The following is an 11,558-nucleotide window of genomic DNA, read 5'->3' as shown; positions in this document are numbered from 1 at the left end:
TTTTCGAGAGAAACCTTGGGCACGCACGTTGCGGGGGTTGGGAAGTCGGAAATGGTGGTTGGGCAGGGCCGCTGTCGCTTCGTGTGGAGTTCAGACACGCTTCTGAAGACGGGTACAGTCCCAGTCGGGCTGACTACACTTTCCGCTTCCGTTCTCTAGTCATGACCTTCAGAAGGATGCAGGTGGGGCAATTGAAAGAGAGAGTATATAGTGATACTATAACCGCGAAACTGATCAAGATCTCTTGAGAGCGCAGCGCGCAACACTAGCACCGGTCTCGCCCCGAGCACACGCCTATGAAAGCTGCGCCGGTGCCTGCGGTGAAGAGTGAACCTGCGAAATTGTAGCCTCGCTGTACGGCCTTTCGTATCCATTGCTTCCATGAGGCGCGACCGCAACACCCGGGAGCTTGTTGAACTGCTCGGCTTGAGATCGTTAGCTAAGTCGTGCGTTGAGGTCTTTGAGCTTGCGGTGGTTGCGATAGAACAGGTATGCAGCTGCCGCGACAAGCAACGCGTATACACCAATGCCGGCGTCGATGCCAGCCTTCGCTTCTGTAGACAGACCAGCAATGTCGCTTGAATCTGTGGTGACTACTGAACTGGTGGGCGTCACGGTTGGCGGTACTGTATTGCCTGTGTTGACGGGGGTAGATGCCGTACCCGAAGCAGACGCGCTTGTCGTGGTGCGCTCATACGTAACGGTCGACGCCGAAGCAAAGATTGATGCGGGCTGAGTTGCAATAGAGCTCACGGAGATTGAAGCGGCGAAGATTTTGGTGGTCCCGCCCTTCTCAAAGAACTTAAATCCGCAACTAACAGGCTTGCTCCAATCCTTCACGTCCTGCTCTAGTATTGGCAGTGACACCTCTTGAGTGCCATTCTGTGGGATATCGTAATGGTATACTGTCATCTTGTCAGGCCAAACATGATCTTGGCATGTGTTGGGAGTGCCTCACTGTAACCCTTGGGTGAATTAATGTTGCCCTCGTAGTACCAGAACTGCATTCGTTCGGCAAGATAGTAGAAGTCTCCGGGCATGTTGGAGAGGTCTTTGCGCAGCTCGTTTGATACAAGACAGAGTATTGAGGTGCAAAACTAAAGCAGGCAAAACAAGTGAGCAGTCGTCAGCAAGTGCAGGTGGCATACATTTGTACAGAGGCGCAATAAGCCTATCTTCCAGGTATCGTACGTGAAAGTCAGCCTGGCCCGGTTGTTGCGAATCACGATGCGAAGTGGCGCATAGCTGTTGTACCACGCAGCGAAATGGCCCCCGATCGGCGCACTCTTGATGCCCAAGAACGACTCTTGCCCTTCGAACAACCAATAGAATCATCGCCAGGCGCAATGACATGGTCATCCGACCTTTGATCAATCCATTGTCGAGTAGCTACGGGATGTGGACTTCTCTATTGCGGTGCTATCGACTGGCACAGCCTGGTGCGGAAAAGAAAGTCGCGAGCCTTGGACAAAGCTCAGGATAGTTGCAGCATCGTCGCGCGTCATGGAACAGAGCGATAATGACGGTAGATGAGGTGTGGCGACTTGATGGGTTGCGCTCGAAGTATCCTGATGGTGAGATGTCTCGAGTCATCTGGGTTGGCAATAAGTGCACGAACACAGACAAGGCTGATGTCGGCCCAGAAGGCTGAGCTACAGCAGAGGCACCGATTACCTTGCATGCGCTGTACCGCTCGCTGGTCGCCTTTTTCTATCGACGCATCACGCGCGTGAGAAGTAGTTGCGGCAGCTCAAACTAGCCTCAACCGACGTACGTTGAGCGTCCCGCTCTTCAGCTCGTCTGCAATCTCGCCATTCATTTGGCCATGTACAAAGCCCTCGCCGACGGCCTGCCACGCAGATTGCGAGGCCATTTCTCGTAAGACAAGTGGAATGCTGCATCCAAACAGGATAGCCACGACATCGCCGGGTCTTGCGCGACACGGCGCCATGCCAACGTAGCCTTGTTCGGTGACCATCAGCCGGCGCGCCTTCTTTCGCACAGTGTCGTGGAAGCGTGAGAGAAAGGTGTCGAGCTTGTCGTTCATCTGATGTACGGGATGCGACGGTGGCCGATGCAATGTTGGAGGGGGTGAAGTGAACTTGGTGGGTATCTGCCGGACTATGTCTTCGAGCGACAAGTTGCCGAACATCAGATACCGGTTGCGCTCAAACCATGTTGCAAAGCTCCAGTCGACGGGATCGCCGTCAATACAGGCATGACAGAGGAAGAGGAAGTCGCTGATGTAGTGATCCGGCGCCTGGAAGCAAAGGTACTTGTCTCGGCGGTCGATAACCAAGGACCGCGCTATGGCCTCAAGCCACTCGGAAGGCTGCCTTGCGACTCGCCGAGCGCTCTGCTGGTCTTGCCGCGACTGCACCAAAACATGACCGGCCTCGCGGCATACAAAGCTTTCGCACCGCAGTTCCCGCTCGTCAAGCCCACCGAGCCCGTGAATAGTGTCCAGCACGACACCGTTGCAGTGGAGCTCTTTCAGGTCTTCGACAAAGGAAACATCTGCCTCTTTTCTCAGTGTCTCTCCAGGAGCATCGTACATTGCTTTCCAGCGTGTTGATCGCAGCGGTCTGAAGTTTCCAATGTGCTCACACGCACTTTGGCTTGCTATCAGCGGCACAGGCGAAGCGAAGTCAATTGTCGTCCTCCAGTCTGGAGCCCAGGTAGGCACGGGATCTTCGACGCCAGGGTCACTGACCGCAGCGTTAGGACAGAATAGATGCGCAAAGCAGACGATATCCAGGGACTGATGGACGGTCCAGAAAGAACGAACGAGTCGTGCGAATTGGTGCGCAATGCTGGTAGTATATTCAGCAGGTCCGATGAGTGCTCGGTCTTGTTCAGTGATCAAACCTAGCACGGAGTAAATGCGATCTCTACTGTCGGTGGCGGAGTGATTACCCAGGTACGCCATGATGGCGATCAGATTGATGCCGATTGACGCCGGCTTGGTGTGCCATTGATGGATGCGGCGGCGATTGAAGGCTCCGTCAAAGAGCTTCCGCGGAACAAGCTCGTGTTCGAAGTCTTTGCTGATGGTGCTGCAAAGGAAGATGCTATAGATTGCACTTTTGAACCTTCCGCGGCTGATACTACCCACGCCACAGTAGAGTTTCGCCTCTTTTGGCAAGACAAACTCTTGTAACGTCCAGACCCTTGTCCACCATGGCCTGGCGAGCAAATTACTGACGGCGACGCACTTGTTGGTGAACTCAGAGTTCTCGAGCTTCTTGCGCATGGCAAGATCGTCTCCGTTGAACCCGATCTGCAAGGTGGACAGGTAGTGCATGAAGTCGATGGCATCAGTGCAGTCGCTACCACCTTCTTTCTCCTCACCCAGCCAGATTATTGCTCGCCTGGCTCTTTTGTAGATGTCTGCCATGATGCGCACCTGTTTCTCGCGTTCGCTGGCATCATCCAAGTTGATACACAGCGAATCAATCCACCACCAGTCTGTGGCCTTGAAGTCGCCATGGCGGGTGACCATGTGAATAAATGGTACCAGGCTGTTTAATATGGGCAGTCCCCCGGTTTTCAGATTGATCTTTGCACCTTTGTACTTGCGCTCGCCCCACACATAGCTGGCTGTGTAGTAATGAGGCGCGCTGGCGATGGGGAACTTCTGCAGCTTGCCAACGAAGACGCCATCTTCGGGCTGCGAGAACCGGAGAAGCCGAATAGAGCTCTCATCGGCGGGTTCTGAGAAGGGTGAGGCTCTGGCTGGCGGTCGCGCGTCAGCTTCCATAGGTGTGCATGCTGCGTGATGGAAGGTGGGACGGTGCGCATGACCGCGGAATTGGCTGGACTGACGCCCCGCTTCAGCTCATTCTTGGCGGCTGCCCCAAGCTCTCGCACCGAGCCGCGCAACGACATCGCAACCGCGAAACAACGGAACAGCAGCATGAATAGAGTGCACCTTAAACTCAGACTGCGATGTAGTCCTTTGGGCAGGTCATTGATATGGTACTTTGGTATACAGTATGATTGCGATAGTTTTGATGTCCGAAAAAGCGAAACAGCGAAACAGGGCGCGATTCGACTGAGAGCAGTAGAAGCTCGATTGGAAATCTTGCAGCTACATACTATGGCCCTTAAATGTCAAGTACTCCGGTCCATTCGCCCGTTCTCTCAACGTCCTGTAGCGCACTCCTACCGACAACCCAACTCTGTCCCTTGCTCCTATCATACCAGACCCTCAACACCCCATGTTCGGCGACCCAATCGAGACCATACATCTCCTGCATATACTCCACCTGGGCCATGATGCAGAGGTCCGCTAATGTGACGTTTGCGCCATCACCACTCAAACTTTCGCTCTTGTTGCCAACCACGTCTCCTTGTATCCGAGCCTCCAACCGCGACAAGAGCATGTGGAACTTGCCACGCGCATGCTTTGCCGCGCTCTCACTCATCTCGTCCTCCGTCAAGCCCGACCAGGACACCGTGTTCGGATGCGAATGTACAAGCGCGACGTTACTCCAAGTGACGGCATCGGAGAGCAGGCTCAAGATGTCTCTCGTCCGAGCTCGTTGCTGTATGGTTGCGCCCCTCACATCAGGATACCCATTGGCCACGCTGAAGACTTCTTCGAAGTACTCCATCATCGCATTCGACTCGTATATCCAGAAGCTCAAATCATCGGCGTATGTGATGCGCAGTGCCGGCACCGAAGTTCCGGGAGGACGTGCTTCGAGGCCGGGGCGGGGGACGATGTCTGGCGTCGGCGCGTCTTTGTCAAGAAAGAGGGGGATGAGGTGGATGTTCTTCTTGAGAAGCATCGAGGACGTAATGTTCTTTGCGCGGAGGTAGTAGATGATCCGGCGCGGGAACAGGCCCGTCGGCCAGAGCCAGACGGTTGTTTCATGCTGCTGGTTCTGCGACGACATGGTAAGTTGGGAAGGGTGAGCTTGTAGCGTGACCAGACTGATGCGCGTGTCGCATCTTTGGTCTGGCTTCGTGATGCGTATATATACATCCCTACGTGTACAGGATCGTCTGAAGAGACGGAAACTTTTCGTATACCTCTAGAATCATGCCGACGTTGAGCCATCTCGAGGGCTGGTTACTGTAATGTTTCCGAAGGTTTCCCACCGCGACGCATCATCCCGGAGACTTGATCAACTCGCCGGGTGCTGGTGTGAAATGATGTCTTCCGAGCAAGGCCATCATAGTGTCCGAATTCTCTTCGGCCGATACCGCAACAGGATGGGCAAATGCGAAAGTCTCACGGCCAGCATCGGAATGCGCACAGGTGGTGGATTGAGTGCAGGAGGTTAGACGGACGGCGCGCGAAAGCTCGGGCAAGGGCGGTCGAACTCGCCACGCGCTAATCCTTGGCGGCCATCATCACGACCGCCCGACCGCAGCAACACCAGCATCACAACACTCCATTGTGGTCAGGCAGATCGTATGTTCGACGCGCCCTCCTCTTCCTCATCCAGTGCTTCCTGAAGGCGCGCGATGCATCGAGCTTCATGTCAGCGGTCGCTTCATCATTCCTGCGCAATGTTCCTTATCGTGCCAATTCGATCTCTAATCCATTCGTGCTACATGTACACCAACATCCATGGATGATGTCATGGTCAGTAGGTGTATCGCTACTCTACACGTCTGCTCAATCCCACTCACACATAAGCCAACCCCTCCAAATCAATCTCCTCCCTCCTCCGTCTAAATCTCAGCCTATTCCCTTTCCACAGCGCCTCCGTCTCGCCAAACAAGAACCTCGATTCCAGATCCGTCCCCTCAGCCAACTGCCAATCGTACTTGAGCAGCAAATGGCACAGGGCGATTTTCATCTCATTCGCAGCGAAGAACCTGCCGGGGCAGCCTTGTGCGCCATGTCCAAATGACAGGTTATTGGGACCGGTGGAAACGAGATGCGACTGGCTGACTGTGGCGCGGTCGGTGCTGGCGCGCATGCGCTGGTAGCGGTATATGTCGTATTTGTGTGGGTCGGGATAGACGGTGGGGTCAGACATGTTGAAGCCGTCGACGGCGATCTGCTCGCCTTTTTTTATGACGAGGCCGTTGGGGAGGACGACGGTGCGCCGGGCTTGACGACGCATTGTTACTGGGGTAGGGTCAGCTTGGAGTTCTTTCACTTCATCGACTGGACGACTTACGGAATGCAGCGGGCCTATACCGCTGCGACTCCTTCAACGCGCTGTCCATCAACGTGAGGTTTGCGAGCGCCGCTTTGGTCAGCCCGTCGGCTGTTAGTACCCTCACGATTTCCTCCCTTAATGCCGCGACGTAGTGTGGTTCGTTTGCCAGCAAGGTTATAGCATGCGTTAGCAGCTCACTGGTCGTATGTATCGCTACAAACGATAGCGCAATCTGGAACAGAGCTGGATCGTACCCTTTCCCGCCGCTCTTCTGCTCGAACCAATCGATCATGTCGTTGAAGACAGGTTCCGGTTTGCCGTTTCTACTAGCTTCGGCTTTCAGAGCTCGACGCTGGGCCAGAAGAGGTGTGAGGATTGCGCGGCATGTGGCTCCGTGTTTAAAGACGTTCTTTGCCTCGGAGGAGAACCAGGGAACGAGGAACTTGAGCGAGGATGGGAGGGCTGTCATTTTGAGAATCATGGTGAAGCTTGCTACCGTGTAGGCCTTGGAAGCTTCGAGCCACGCCGTGTTGCGGCACATGGTGTCGCCGAGAAAGACCCTTGTGGAGAGACGGGCGATCAGTTGGAGAATGCTGTCTGCTATAACGGTTTCTCTCCATTCTTCTCGGTGGTTAGCTCGTATCACTTATCCGAGACGAATGACGGAGTCATCTCACCCGTATCTTGACCGAATATCGCATTGAGAGCATGACTTGCTTCTTCCGAGAGGGGCTTTGTTAAGACGTCTTGAAGAGCCTTGTTAGCTTCGTGTCATGCGCGTAGTTGGTTGCTTCGTACTTAGGTATTTAGTAAGTTGGTCCTTCACAACGTTTTGTACAAGTCTTTGCTCGTGGAGCAAGACGGCATACATTTCGAAGCCAGAGACATTTCCCGAGAAGTTCTTTTCTATTGCCTTTGCGAAGCTAAGATCCATGCTGTTACGGATCGTTGCTGCATACTCAGGAGGCAGGATAAGACATTCGCCCGTGTCAACAATCAACCTGTAGGGCTGCTTGCCGTAGCGTTTCCTCGCGTCGCTCAGTATGGCCCTTCCGTTCATGAGAAATTCAATCCGTTTTGAAAGGGTGGTCTGGTTCCATCGCGGAGGATTTGCTAGCGGATGTTTCGGTTTTCCGCTGGTACTAACGACGATCGAGAGTACGACCACAACGCCCAGTAAGATGGCTGTGCTTGCTGCGAAAGGCTGCGCAAGTGCATCTAGGGGTAGTTCTGACGTAGCATATGGGACTCGTACTAGTCCGGGAATCGACGTGTTGGATAGCATCTTGACTGCATGAACTGTGAACGCTTGGGCTGCCCAGTGCGTGAAAGGACGCACATCCAGGAGACTTATACGGCAGTCTGTGTCCAAAGGCGCTGGCAACTCGCGATCCGAGAAACGCTGATCTGATCCTTAAAGAAAAGTCTTCATCTCGATAAGCTTGGTGGGCTCCCGTCCGACAACGTCCTCAGTCCTGAGCGTATCCGTGACTTCATTGCAGACTGGCCCTAGTCGTGCGTCCACTTTCGACGCTGTAATCATCCACTTTGAATGCTGCATCAACCCACTGTGGATGCTGTATCGACTCAGTTTGAACGCTGTATTATCCCACTTTGGACGATGTGTGAACCCACTCATGAGTCGTAGTCCACGAGAATGATAGCCTCTTGGATCCTACGATCCACTGTGAATGATGTATGAATCCACTGTGAACGTTGTATCAAGCCAGGTTGGACGGTATAGTAACCCATTTCGGACGCTGTGTGAACCCACTCATGAGTCGTAGTCCACGAGAGCGATAACCTCTTCATTCAAACGAAACACCATGATCCTAAGACTTCTGCTTATACCTGTATTGTATGAGTTATACATGCCGTGCGCATTATCTTCTTCTGTTCTGTTACGATGATGCAAACCGACTGTAGCCATCTGCAACTTCTACAATACCTTCAAGGTCGTGATGTAGATGTGAAGGATTTCTCAGATCGTCAAAACGGAAGGTCAAACGATGCCCCATCGTTCTGAATCCTACGTCATAGACCACACCAGCAAACCCCCTTTTCTTTTTTCGTGGTTGCGAAATGCACCGAGAAGTATTCACCGTTGCGATAAAGGTGGAGCCATAGTGGGGACCAGGACACCATAACAGCGTGTGCGGAACCTGCTGACTGACTTGGTCCAATGAGATCGTAGCAAATTTGAAATGCGCATAAATTATCTGCATTTTCGCTCGCGCTTTCATGCGATCGCAATTCTGTGAACTTTTCAGCACCACCCTGCACCGTTGGATAGAGACGTGTTGGAGGAGGCGCGTAACGCGGCGCTAGCACGCGAGTGCCACTTTTCTCATGACCTCCCAACCCAAACACAGACACGCATTCACAGCAGGTATCTTCTATCTCTGATCACGCGCGGACCAGATATTGGAGGTATACATCAGGCGTTCAACATCTACCCTTCACTATAGTCCTTGACATGGAATACCTACCTGCGTTATTCCCGTTCTGTGATGCTATACAGCACGCCTTCGCTATACCTCCTTCTTATGACACAGAACGTCTCGGATAACAATTATGGTGTCGTTTGCGCGTCTCGATTACACTGCGCTTCCCCCTGGAGTTCCCAGTACCGCGTCAAGCGGAGGAAGAATCCTGCACAACGATCCACACACGTCCCACTGTGGTATAGACTCCAGGTTCAGGTATAAGAAACCAACCCTGTCAAAAGCACGAGTAGAAAACATCATATCGCATTAAGCCTATCTCAACAGCTATGAAAATGACCCCCAAAGCACGCACGATATTAGACGGGCCCATACACCCTGACGAACAAATACTCAACACGATACATGATCTCTTGTCCTCCTCGGCATTGCATTCCTCGATTATATCGAACTGGCCCATAAGCTCATCTCATTCATTCCGCTTAGTACATTGGGTCGCCAACGGCTGTGATAGATGCGGTGCATACACCATTCTGGCAGTATCCGGCGGGCGTAAGCCAGCCCCACAGTTCTAGTCAAAGTTAGCGTCGAGCTGTGATGTGAGGATGGATGAAGACCTACCAACTGACTGTCCATTCTGGAAGATGGCATTGGCCGCACCCGAGATCGTCGCAGAGCAGACTTGTGTACCGCTGAGCTGATCGCAGGTGATGATGAAAGGAGCCGTCGCGCTCAACGGAGCACTGGCAGCACCATAGCAGCGGCCTCCGTCGCACCATGCTGCAACGCTAGTGTTCGTGCCGTAGTTGTTGCCATCAACAAGGAGGTTGCTGATTGTACCAGCTACGGTGATGTTGCACTTGTATGAAGAGTCACATGCACCAGACACTGTGACACTTTGTTAGTCGATTGAATGGCTTGTGGGTAGAATGGAGCACTTACTGAGGCCATAGGCAGCACCAAGAACGCCAGAGAAGGCTTTGTCGATCACGCCCGGCATCGCGGGGAGGTTGTCGAGCGTGAGCTTGCCTTGTCCCTGGACTGGAGCGGAGAAGGTGGACGGCAGAGCAGTGGAAGCTGTAGCTGGAGCGGAAGTGGGCGCCGCAGTGATGGTAGCTACCGATGAGGCCTTGACAGATGAAGCTCCCAGGCTAACGTCGACGGCCAACAAGGTCGAAGACGAGACCTTGACTCCCAAAAGAGGTGAGGACGATCCACCGACATTGACACCAAGCAGAGGTGCGGTACCCGTAGTTGTGGCGGCTGCGCTGCTGGCCTTCGAAGTGATGACTGAGCTGGCAGCGCTGCTGACCTTAGAGACGATGGCAGAGCTGCTGGCCTTGGAAACTACCGCGGAGCTGCTAGCCTTCGAAACGACTGCTGCACTGCTAGACTTCGCAGTGACGACTGCAGCTGCGCTGCTGGACTTGACGGCTGCTGCGCTGCTGGTCTTGAGAGCACTGGAGGTCTTCGCGGTGGTAGTAGCGCGTGCGTCAAGGACTGGCGCAGCTGCAGCCAAAGCGCTGAAGAGGGTGATGGTAGCGAGGAGCTTCATCTTGATTGATGTGATGGACCAAGCGATTGAGAGTAGTGGTCGTGGAAGCGAGAGAGATGCCGAGGAGGACAAAAGATCAAGAGCGAAGGTAAAGCTGTGAAGCTTGTAAAGCGAGAGCTGGAGATGCTGAGGATGCCTTCATCATGCAGCAGAACTGGCTGGTCTTTATGTGTTTCTTCGACGACGAGAACTGTGTCTTGGAGTATCCCCTGGACCAGCATCATTTGGATTTGTTCCTCAGCCACGAACTCGATCGATGTCGACGAGCAATGCAAATTGGAGTCTACTGCTCTGGTCTGGCCCTCCTCATCGCGAACGTGCCCCGGATCTAGAACTCCAGTATCCAGAACGGCCAACAAGAACGCCTGGTGTATGCCATCGGGAGTGCGCGAGGCTGCCGGAGCTGGGTACCTGCTTTGTGGCAACTTTGATTGGTGCGGAATCGATCCCCTTCGCGCAGTTCTCCTGAGTCGCGACGTCTAAGCAATTCCAAGGTACGGGTGCCGTTCCGCCATAGGCTTGAGCGGAGTACACGATCTGGAAGCGGGCACTAGCGCATTGCGCAAAGGGCTGGCCCGTCGACCTGGTTGCTTGATGATGCGATAAGGCGCCAAGAAGTCGATTTGCATTCGATCGGACACGGTCATTTTGCTGGATTGCCATGGAAGGTTTGGTGCTAGGGAGGCTAAGCACTAGTTCCCGCAACCATAAGTGCTCGCCAGGGATGGTGCCCAACGCGGGGTTGGCTTTCAGGGTGCAACACCATCTCCATTTCTGATGATAGTGATGTGCAAACAGGACAAGGTCCACTTCCCCACGATGCAGCCGTTGAATCCGACATAACGTCTTCAAAGGTGAAGTGGGTCTTTGATCGACAATCTTCCAGCCCTCTTGTTTTGCTTGATGGTTGATTCACTTGACAAGACAGTCTCTCATGGGTTTGGCGAGTGACAAATACAGATCGGAATCGTAGCTGTCTGTTGACCTGCAGCCCCCATCACAACGCCTGCAATTGTCTTACTGCAGGTCTAGAGCAGACAAGACACGCCGCCGATATCATGTCACTGCTTCGTGTGACGATAGCGCCGAAGAATTAAATGCTCCTCTAGATAGGGTTGGAGTTTGGGCTCGTCTCGCGCCGACTCTCGAAGTTATGATCAGGAGTGCGCGACGGTAGCGCAAACAGTGTTGGATTGAAGCCTCGTTCTCGCCGGCATGACGGTATCATAGATCGTCACCACTAGCGTAGCGAACCGTTTGATCGACTTTCCACGTTTGGATCGGCGCAGGGGTGACATTTCGGTAGCCATCGTGGATTAGTATGGTGAGGACCGGGACGACTGCCGTACGGACGATTGGCATGGTGCGCGTGAGTAGCGCAATAGGTGCACTATGGATGCGTCTTCCGAAGGCCCCGCCTCGAATTGTGCTGCGCAG

General features: G+C 53.7%; 5 protein-coding genes across 5 annotated transcripts; all 5 read right to left on the bottom strand.

Annotated features, from left to right (window-relative positions):
* Nucleotides 1–435: 435 nt before the first annotated feature.
* Nucleotides 436–912, bottom strand: J4E87_008738 (uncharacterized protein; the record flags this gene model as incomplete). The annotated part of the gene is made up of 2 exons (XM_049380322.1): nt 436–882; nt 907–912. 2 exons carry the CDS (start codon nt 910–912, stop codon nt 436–438), a joined length of 453 nt encoding a protein of 150 aa, XP_049230064.1.
* An 838-nt stretch (nt 913–1,750) lies between these two features.
* Nucleotides 1,751–3,760, bottom strand: J4E87_008737 (uncharacterized protein; the record flags this gene model as incomplete). Its single annotated transcript, XM_049380321.1, has 1 exon — nt 1,751–3,760. The coding sequence occupies one exon, from the start codon at nt 3,758–3,760 to the stop codon at nt 1,751–1,753; it is 2,010 nt and encodes a 669-aa protein (XP_049230063.1).
* Nucleotides 3,761–4,106: 346 nt separating this feature from the next.
* On the bottom strand, nt 4,107–4,901 carry J4E87_008736 (uncharacterized protein; the record flags this gene model as incomplete). Its single annotated transcript, XM_049380320.1, has 1 exon — nt 4,107–4,901. One exon carries the CDS (start codon nt 4,899–4,901, stop codon nt 4,107–4,109), a length of 795 nt encoding a protein of 264 aa, XP_049230062.1.
* A 738-nt stretch (nt 4,902–5,639) lies between these two features.
* On the bottom strand, nt 5,640–7,182 carry J4E87_008735 (uncharacterized protein; the record flags this gene model as incomplete). Its single annotated transcript, XM_049380319.1, has 3 exons — nt 5,640–6,088; nt 6,141–6,722; nt 6,921–7,182. The coding sequence occupies 3 exons, from the start codon at nt 7,180–7,182 to the stop codon at nt 5,640–5,642; spliced, it is 1,293 nt and encodes a 430-aa protein (XP_049230061.1).
* A 1,866-nt stretch (nt 7,183–9,048) lies between these two features.
* J4E87_008734 (uncharacterized protein) lies at nt 9,049–10,121 on the bottom strand (the record flags this gene model as incomplete). Its single annotated transcript, XM_049380318.1, has 3 exons — nt 9,049–9,137; nt 9,188–9,454; nt 9,509–10,121. The coding sequence occupies 3 exons, from the start codon at nt 10,119–10,121 to the stop codon at nt 9,049–9,051; spliced, it is 969 nt and encodes a 322-aa protein (XP_049230060.1).
* Between the last annotated feature and the right edge of the window lie 1,437 nt (nt 10,122–11,558).

The sequence above is a fragment of the Alternaria ethzedia genome (genome assembly GCF_023757985.1).
Source record: "Alternaria ethzedia strain BMP 0044 chromosome Unknown scaffold_28, whole genome shotgun sequence".
Taxonomy (NCBI): Eukaryota; Fungi; Ascomycota; class Dothideomycetes; order Pleosporales; family Pleosporaceae; genus Alternaria; species Alternaria ethzedia.
Note: the sequence above shows the minus strand (reverse complement) of the source record. Positions and strands in the feature narration are given on the sequence as shown.